Below are 9,661 nucleotides of genomic sequence, written 5' to 3'. Positions count from 1 at the left end.
CGCTTCCTGCATTAGACTGAATTGGGAATGGTGGCTACCTGCATGCATGTGACCACTCACCTCTCTCATAGCGGACACCATTCACCAAGGAAGGCAATTTACCACTGATCCTGAAATCAACCTCAACACCCTCAATTCACTGTCAGTTCCACGAGGATGAAATAAGGCTGCCTTCCCTGACCTAATCATACATTTACAGACTCTTAGCCCTCGATGGAACCTTAGCAATAATGTTGGCCAATCTCTTCACATTGGAAAAAAGGAAAATTGAAGCCCAGGAAAGTTAGGGGATGTACCCAAGATTTCACAGCCAGTAAGGGGTGAGTATTCCCAGAGCTAACTCCCTCCTACCTCGGCTCCCACCCTGTGTCTCTAACTGCAACCATGTCACGTCACAGGAAAGGGGGACTAGTGCTTCAGCTCCACTTGGCTTCCATGAGGCATATCCTGGCATGCTTCCCAGATGGGCGATTTGGCTACTCATCCCCACCCTTCCACTGCCAGTGTTCAGCTTCCACAGTGCATGGTCTGTGGATGTTCCATGAAGACTAGTGTTTCACACAAGGTTCAGGGCTAGTTTCTCCCTAAATTCCTAGTACTGCCCAGAGTCTTCTAGAAATGTGTCATAGCGGGATGAGAGGTGGAGCGAAGAGATAAATTAACCACATATTTCTGGAGATTCACCTTCTGATTGTTCTCCCTCCAAGGAAGTCCTTCTGTGAAAGGGACTTCCTTTAATATTATCATGCAGAATCCCTAACATTAGTATCAAAACATCTTCTATGCAAACAGATAAATTAGAGGGTGAAATGATTCATGTTGCAAATGGACTTCCTACATTTAAAAAAAAAAAGTTGCAAGGTCTCCTTAAGTAGCATCTTCTAAAGTGTCTGTTGACAGATTAAGTAATCAGTGAAGGGAGAAACACGAAACTAAAATTTTCTAAGTCATGATTGCTGGTTAAATATCAACCCAAAATTAAGATAAATCAAATATTACATTATTCTGATTTTATTTTATTTTATTTTATTTTATTTTATTTTATTTTATTTTATATTTTGAGACAGGGTCTCATTCGGTCACCTAGGCTGGAGTGCAGTGGCTCGATCACGGTTCACCGCAGCCTCGACCTCCCAGGCTTAAGTGATCCTCCTGCATCAGACTTTTGATCGGGTGGGATGACAGACATGCGCCGCTATGCCTGAGTAATTTTTAAATTTATTTTGTAGGGACAGGATCTCTCCATGTTGCCCAGGCTGGTCTCAAACTCCTAGCTTCAAGCCATCTGTCTGCCTGGGTCTCCCAAAGTGCTGGAATTATAGGCATGAGCAACCATGTCCAGCTAAATCTAATTTTTAAAATGAGATGCTACTTGCTCAGTTTTGAATTTTCACTTTACAGGACAAGCAGCTACAATTCAGAAACCCTGGCCCCAAACCTCCACTGTCTTCTCTACTAAGCTTGGTCCTCCTCCCCTAAAACTCTCTCATGATTCACCCTGGATGCTCCTTTTTGTCTTTTCTTCTTTCATTCCTGGAAATGGCATAATAAATATGTTCCATTTGTCTCCAGATGGAGTCATTAACAACCTTTCTTTTCTCCAAAATCCAGAGACAAATAGGAAGGTGTGTCTGGATTAAGAGTTAAATTATTAACACTGTCTCTGGTAGGTCCCCTCCCAGTGCTCAGGCCTCTGCCAGTCACCCCATTGTTTGCCTGCAGGGTGGAGCTGGGTTTCTCAAGCTTTGACTCAGCTTCAGAAATGAGTCTTGCCTGCACCCTCCCTTCCCTGATGGAGTCACAGGCACGCACCTGCTCTCAGGTGCCTGCTCCCCTGCGCGGGAAGATGCAGAGCCCGGCTTTCTGGTTTTTAATACAGCATGGTCCTTTGAAGATGAGAGAGCAGATGCAGAACTCCAGATTGGCCAGGACACAGTCCCGTGGCTAGGCTGGGGCAGTGGGGCTGGGAGGGGTGACGGCAGAGTCACCATTCCACATAGCTTCCCAGGGTCTGCCTTATCTGGAGGGGCTGATTTGAGGGGTGCCAGGAAGTCTCCTCTCTCCTTTGAAAACATAATCCACTGCCCTAGCCAGCCAGGGTGTTTGGAAATCAGCTATTACCCATTTAAGAGAGTTGGATGAACCCTCCTTCCTGGATTCCGGATCCAGGGACCATCAGAGCTAGTTTTCTCGCCTATAAAATGTGTAATACAATTAGCTTTCTTCATAGTGTATTGTGAAAACTGCATATGGAAGTGTTTGGTAAGGTTTAATAACTAATAAACAAGCACCTGTACTTGGCAGTGTGAGACAGGGATCAGTGAAGATCTCTCAGAGGAGGGAGGGAGGACATGCTAGCGCTAGCGGGGAAAAGAGTACCTGGCTTCCAGGGAGGAAATCGGGAGGAAGACTGGGGCAAAAAGAGGTGGAGACCACCATAAGCAGCTTCCTAATTTGTCATCAATGCAGCCTCTGCTAAGAAGCTGCCCAGTATTTCACTCCTGTCGGCTGACTGAGAGGAACTGTGATGTCAGGAGACTTACAGTTCAACCCTGGATGTGACATTAGCCCTCATGTGATCTTGGGCTAGGCCTGGCCTCATTCCAAGTCTCAGTTTCCCTCTCTGTAAAATGGGAATAATGTAGCTGACAGGGAAGTTGAGTGTGGAAGTTTTGAAAGGTATAACATGTTGAATGCACATGAGGTTGACTGGGTCTTGAGTGTTTATGATCTATGGCACATGGTCCCTTTAAGGCCAGCCATATTTAGGTCTCTATCCTGGCCACCCCTAGGGTATCCTCTGAGATGATAGCTGTTTTATAAGCCGAAATTTATCACATGACAGAATGTTTCAAAACTAAGCAGGAGTTCTTTATTAATAAAATAAAAGGGCAATGATCAAATTGGGAAAAATAGGAATAAAATTCATTGCAGTAAACCCACATGGATGACTGGGACATGAGGAATGGAGCTGTCCATCTGTTCACAGGCAATGCACACATACCGGTGCCTTCGAGGCACCAGGCATGTGAAAAGCCTTGGTCTATGTCCATGCAAATCTGTCTTGCTGCATAGGTTCCTTGTGGGGAGTCCATATCAGCAACAGCACAGAGGACTGGGAGTGTGTGGAAGTGAGGGCTGCAGGTGGAGATGGTGTTCTTCTTGGAGGTGGAATGCAGAACCGGAATCTGGAAACCAGAATATTACATTCTTCATGTTGTTAGGCTGGGGAGGTGGAAGTGGGGGAGGTCTGGCCTGGAGGGGAAAATTAAGGGGCTGATTAAAGTGAGGCTGACCCTGAAAAATGAGCAGTATTCCATCCACATACAACAGAAAGCTCAGGAGACATTATTAGTCATGGTCCCCACCCAATGACAGTGACTTGTCCACCATGGAGATGCTGGCCACGGTGATGGAGTGGAAATGTGCCCCAGGCCAGGCCCCCACCCAGCTCCACCCTGAGCAGCTGCATGTGGTTGGGCAGGTCCTTTAACTTCTTTGGGCCTGCCTCTTTAAACTGTCAGTAAAATTGTTATGAGGATTAAATGAGGTGAGGGATTTGAAAAATGCTTTGGAAAGTACATTAAGCTATTCCTATCATTTCTCAGGCCATCTTAGCCCTTCCTCCGGTAATGGCAGCAGTGAGCCCTTGCATGGCCTCTTGTTGGGCAGCGTCCTGACATCCATCTTTGGGGTAGAATGCTAGAGGTGGACCAGCTTCCCCGAGGACCTGCCTTTCCCCATCCCAGGGCCTAGGAGGCTATACGGAGGACCAAGGCTCCTTCCTACCACCTAGATAAGGCCCTGAGTAAGATTGCTGGATTTAGCAAATAAAAATAGAGCCTGCCCAGTTAAATTTGAATTTCATATAAACTACAAGTAATTTTTAGTATGTTTCCTGCAATATTTGGAATATACTTATATTTTCAAAATATTCTGTTATCTGAGATTCAAATTTAACTGAATGTCCTATATTTTATGTGGCAAGTCTACCACGGGGACCAATTCTATCCCACATTCTGTGACCAACACGATTATTCCTCAGTACCCCAACTCCCAATGCACAGGTAGGGACAGCACCACCGTGTGCTGGGGCACCATTCACATCATCTTCTACCTGTGCCCCAGAGAAGCCTCACAGAACACTACGTGAACTGTCTCCCTGGATTAGGAAGGACACTTGCACTGTGAATTGAGGAAGGGGGATGAGTGGTACCTGGGGCTCGGCATTGAATCATCCAGATCTGAATTCAAATCCCATCTCTGCTGTTACTACCTGTTTAATCTTCCTCAGCCTCACTTTTCTCATCTGCAAAATGGTAATGATGACACTTTCCCTAGAGGGGCTATGAAGATGAAATGAAATAATAAGTATGACGGTGGTCCTGGTGCTAGCCTCGCAGTGAGTGCTCGAGAAATGGCAGCAATTTGCAGCAAAGAGGATATTCACATTTTTGTCAGAATTGCCCCAAACTCCATCCTCTCCCTCTTCCTCTTTTTGCTTCAATGTTTCTTATAACTGTCTGCCTGCAAACAGCTCCTTCAGTTGGTTCTATATTATCTATGTAATTGTATACTATCTATATTATCTATATAATTGATCTATATTAAAAAGACCTTGATTCCCCGAGTTTGAGCAAACACCTTTGGTGGGTTAAATTAGCTCAGGTGCAGGGACTTGGAGTGCTGAAAATATGTGGTGGGTGGCTTTCATCAAAACAGCTCAGCAAAGCAAGTCCCTGGAGGAAGTGCAGGTGGGAGAAGTGGGTGAGGAATTCTCTGGGAGGTGGTAATCAGGACCACACCAAGTGCCCTGGGCAGGTTGGGGGCCCTATAAAGGCTCCTGGAGTGGCTGCCTATGGAACAGGGCTCAGCCTCCTCTCCTGGGGTCCAGCTTGCCGCCTCTGGTAAGTGGGAACTCATCTGTTCTCCTGGGATTTGTGGGGCTCTTTCCTTCTCCTTTAACTCCTTTGAGCCGCTAGGCCAAGATCCTCTACTATCCTTGGGTAATCAGGGAAGTGACACAAGTCTCCTGACAATTGCAGACAGGGCACACTAATCATTACTTAGAAAGTTTAATCTCCATTCCACACCATTGCTTGCTTGGTATGAGTTCTTTCCTGATCGTGGTTTGACTCCCCAGCAAGAAGATTTTTCTTGTTGAAGGAAGAGATATTTAGAGCTATAGAATTTTGTGGCAATTCTGAGCCCTGTTTAAAGTTTTCTCACACCCTATTCTGCATTTTCCTTACCAGTAAGCTTTAAACTTTCCTTCCAGGTGTATGGAAACAGGTATATTAAACACTGTCTTCAATCCTATGCAACTCCCATTCTTCCCTATTCTGATTGCCACCTCTACTTTCTGAGGCCTGCACTTCCCATCTATAATCATTAACTTAGACCATAAGGAACACTGCCTACAAAGATAGCCAGAGACGCTCATCAGAGCTGGGAAGGCTTCAGGGAACTTCCTGACCAGCATCCTTCTAATAAAGGTGCTGAGGCCCAGAGAAGGCAGGTTGCCCATGCAGTGAATGGCAGGATGGACCTAGAACCCAAGCCTGAGCCTTCTTGGCTAGTACTCTTTCCTTTGAACATCCTCCTATCATCCTTTGGCTCCAGTGATCTATTTGGCTAGCCCTTAAGCTTCCCAATTCTTTGTGGAGGGCTGGAACCACTATCCTATAGCCATACAGGACTTGCCTTAGCCTCTCGTGGTGAGTCAGGGGTGGAGCAGAGATTAGACATCAGGCCTCTGCAATCTTGGTACACTCCTTGTCCAGCCCAATCTCTCTCTCTCTCTCTCACACACACACACACCATGATGCTTTCCTGTAAGACAGGGACTGCTCTTGTTCTCTCCTCATGCCCCTACATCCTTGCCCATTCTTATTGTCTGCATTATCCAAGGGAGCCAGTTGACATTGTCCAGATCTGTTAGCTAAGATGGCATGCTTTGACCTTGTAAAATGTCTGGGATACTTTTTAATCATCAGACATGCTTTTAATGGTGTCCTTGCCCGGTTTCCTTTAGGCTCACCTGTTCCTAGAGCAATGTCTTCCCAGCAGCAGCAGCAGCAGGAGCACTGCCCACCTCAGAGGGCCCAGCAGCAGCAAGTGAAGCAACCTTGTCAGCCACCCCCTGTTAAATGTCAAGAGACGTGTGCACCCAAAACCAAGGATCCATGTGCTCCCCAGGTCAAGAAGCAATGCCCACCGAAGGACACTGTCATTCCAGCCCAGCAGAAGTGTCCCTCAGCCCAGCAAGCCCCCAAGAGTAAACAGAAGTAAGGATGGACTGGATATTACCATACTCCACCATCCTGGCTATCAGATGGAACCTTCTCTTCTTCCTTCTCTCCTTCCCTGCAGCTCTTGAGCCTACCCTCCTCTCCCATATCCTCCTGCCCAAGATGTAAGGAAGAACTGTAAGGATTTCTTCCCATCATACCCCTCCCCACATATACCACCTTGGCTTCTTCCATATCCCACCCTGATGCTCTCCCAGGTAGGCATGAGAGAGACCTCATCCTCTCCAGGCTCCAGCATGGCCACAGTTAAGGCCCATCCATTCCCCAAAGTGAGGAAAGTGTCTGGGCTTCTTCTGGGGTTCCACCCTGACAAGTAGGGTCACAGAGACTGGTGCACAGTTTCTGCCTCATTCCTCTCTATGATGCCCCCTACTCTGGGCTTCTCTCCTGTTTTCCCCAATAAATAATGTGCTTCATGTAATAAATGTGTCTGCTTGCTGGGCTAATTGTCCACTCCCAGTCCCATTCTGTGATTCATTCATTCATTCATTCAGAGAGGGAACATTTTAGGGAAGTGAAGGTGCAAGTACACACATGCCTGGGAGTTCAGGAAGTCACTCTTACGGACACAGTTACTCTCTGGTAACCAACAATGGGGAAACATATCCAGACATATCTCAGGTAAAGGAGGACAGAAAACAAGCCCAGCAACTCATTGGCAAAAGTTTAATAGAGTCTTGCATAACTAATCCCATCTAGGGAAGATCAAAAAGGAGGAAAATTTAGCTCCTACCATTAGAAGCCCAGCCCACCTGATGAATGCAGTTTTTTCCTCTTGGAAGTTGTCATTCTGAAAAAGCACACAAAGCATACATAAATGGCCTGAGTCCTGCAAAACATTTCTACAAACATGTGCAAATGACTTTTTCACATATTTGTTTGTGTTTTTGTTCATTCATTAACTCACGCTCATTCACTTACTTATTCATACTCACTCATCTGATATGTAGCAAGTTCTAGAATGACCTTAGTTTTCCACTCTGCCATGCTGGATTTCCAGAGCTATCCAGAGTCAGTTTATCCTGTGTCTCAGTGTACTCTTTGGAAGTCAAAGTCATTTTCTTACACAGGGAAGTGTTGTTCCAGGGATGGCCACGTACAGAGAGTTTGTACAAAGTATACAGGGCCTGGTTTTGTCAGTTAGTCTGACTTTACGCAGCTTATGAAAGAAACCTGTTTTTACATCTGTCTTCCTGACCCTTCTAACCCACATGTGAGACCAGCTGCCTGTATTGGAAAGAAACGGCATACCTCCCAGATATAAAGAAAGAAAGGTATTTGAAGAAGAGACCCTGAGTAGAAAGGAGTAGTTGAACACAGAGTCCGATTTTCTCCCCTTGAGCTTTATTCTTTTCCTGGGATTTGGTTACTCAATTTCAGTTGCCACCATCAAGCGTAAATTGCTTTCTCACTTAACATCCTAGCCTAAAAAGGAACAAATGACCACCTTCTCTACTTTCCCTTAAAGTAGCTATCCGTGGCTGATATTTCCAAGTAGTAGTTACTTAAAACTTAGTGGGTACTGACATTAACCAGGAAACTCAAAGTATTGTAAAAATAATTAAGGTTCAAAAAGAATGCTTCTAGCCCTAAGAATTCATTGACAGCCTTTCTTTGCCCCAATCCCTACATCCTAAAATAACTCCCCTCTGTCAAGTACAAAGGCTGGTCTGTCTTAGCAGTCCCCTTCCCGGCTTCCTTCCATCTAAGCCCTATTCAGTTTCTTGGACACACTATTTTTCAGGGGTTTCATGTCATTTTCATGTCTCCCAGGAAGGCCTTGGCAAGTCTTCCCACAGACTTTTGAGTTCCAGGCTGATAGATTTGCATGGTCTTCAGCTAATTGGACAGATAGGGGTGATTGAAACAATGAATACTTCTGCTATGATCTGTGTCTCAGTTATTAACTCAGTGAGGAAGGGGAGATACCCATGTTTAAAGTCCCATCTCTGCATGAGTAGGTGGGCATCCATTCCCCCTTATGAAGAAATTATTTTATGTAATTCCACCCTTCAGAAGTTCACAAAGCAACATTGACTTATGTCAAAATCCCAGCCATAATTAAACACACAAAAGTTACATTATGAGCCCTTAAAGCACAGGAGTCTTGTTTAGCTCACTATCAGCAAATGTGCAATGACTAGCTTTTCAAAAGTACAGAAAAAAGAACTGCTTCCAGGTGGAACAGGACAGCCTGTGGCAAGCCAGCAGCCTAGTTTACATCTAGACCAAATTACAAACTATCTGTACCCACCCGGGGACCCTACAACTGCAGAGATAGGACAACCTCAGAGAGGTGAGCCAACAAATGTGTACCTGCGATAATCTGTGGATTCTGGGCAAGAGCAGAAGAATGAAAACCAAAGCTTTCTACTGTAGGACCATTGCTAGGGACAGAGAAACCAAGAGAATTTATGGGTGCTCTGGGGGGTGGTCTTTAAGCAAGTGGTTGACATTCCACTTGGAACATTTAATGAATTCTAGGAATGGTCAGGTCAGGATATTAAATACCCAAGCAGAAAGTCTTTGAAAAGTCGAGCGGAGTTTTTAGTAGGTTTATGAAACAATGAATGGAGTTTGCAACCTGCCAGGTGGAGGGCCTCTGGCAAACACACCAGATAGAGAGTTAAAAACTGAAAGGCCAGGGGTAATTCTAGTCTGTTGGATAGAAGTCAAAATCATGGCCATCACTGGGGAGAGTACCGATTGGAAGGGGATATCATGAAGTTTTCTGAGATTCTGGATAAGTTCTCAGTCTAGTGGGTGGCAGTTACCCGGGTTCATACATATATCAAAACATACACTCAACTGATTTGTGCATTTTTCTTTTTGTTAGTTTAACCTCAATAAAATAGAAATATCATTAAAATAGCATCAATAAGTGTAATGAAAGATATGACATTTATACTAAAAATATAAAACATTATTGAGAGAAACTAAGAGAGAACTCACAAATTTGGAGCTGTTTCATGTTCATGTATTAGAAGACTATGTTGTAGAGATATCAATTGTCCTTAATTTGATCTAAGATACGTAAATTAGAATGAAAGTGTGGTACTGCTACACAATGCAACATATTGGCTAAAACTAAAAAGACAATACCAGGTATTGGTGAGAATATGGATAAACAGGAGCTTTTATAAACTGCTGATGGTAGTGTAAATTGGACAACCATTTCAGAGAACAATTGGGCAGTATTTCTAAAGTTGATCATATGCATCCCCATCCCAACAATTTCACTCTTTATTGTATACACAACAGAAATGTGTACATAGAATTGCTAAAACACATGTATGAAAACAGTTATAATAGCAGTATTTGTAATAGCTCCAATTAAAAATATTCCAAAT

At 44.5% G+C, this 9,661-nt stretch overlaps 1 protein-coding gene across 2 annotated transcripts; it reads left to right on the top strand.

Moving 5' to 3' along the window:
• The first annotated feature begins 3,229 nt into the window (after nucleotides 1-3,229).
• On the top strand, nucleotides 3,230-6,749 carry SPRR4 (small proline rich protein 4). 2 transcript variants are annotated; one of them, XM_017847842.1, is made up of 3 exons: nucleotides 3,230-3,550; nucleotides 4,295-4,402; nucleotides 6,035-6,749. In XM_017847842.1, the coding sequence occupies exon 3, from the start codon at nucleotides 6,055-6,057 to the stop codon at nucleotides 6,289-6,291; it is 237 nt and encodes a 78-aa protein (XP_017703331.1). In that variant the 5' UTR covers nucleotides 3,230-3,550; nucleotides 4,295-4,402; nucleotides 6,035-6,054; the 3' UTR covers nucleotides 6,292-6,749. The 2 variants fall into 2 exon arrangements, with proteins under 2 accessions (XP_017703331.1, XP_017703330.1); XM_017847841.1 differs by lacking the exons at nucleotides 3,230-3,550; nucleotides 4,295-4,402 and adding an exon at nucleotides 4,872-4,907.
• The last annotated feature ends 2,912 nt before the right edge of the window (nucleotides 6,750-9,661 follow it).

This window comes from Rhinopithecus bieti, unplaced genomic scaffold (genome assembly GCF_001698545.2).
Source record: "Rhinopithecus bieti isolate Rb0 unplaced genomic scaffold, ASM169854v2 scaffold_30448, whole genome shotgun sequence".
Taxonomy (NCBI): domain Eukaryota; kingdom Metazoa; phylum Chordata; class Mammalia; order Primates; family Cercopithecidae; genus Rhinopithecus; species Rhinopithecus bieti.
Note: the sequence above shows the minus strand (reverse complement) of the source record. Positions and strands in the feature narration are given on the sequence as shown.

What these genes read in the sequence shown, in the direction of transcription:
- SPRR4 (XM_017847842.1), top strand. Translation starts at nt 6,055, where the DNA reads ATGTCTTCCCAGCAGCAGCAGCAGCAGGAGCACTGCCCACCTCAGAGG.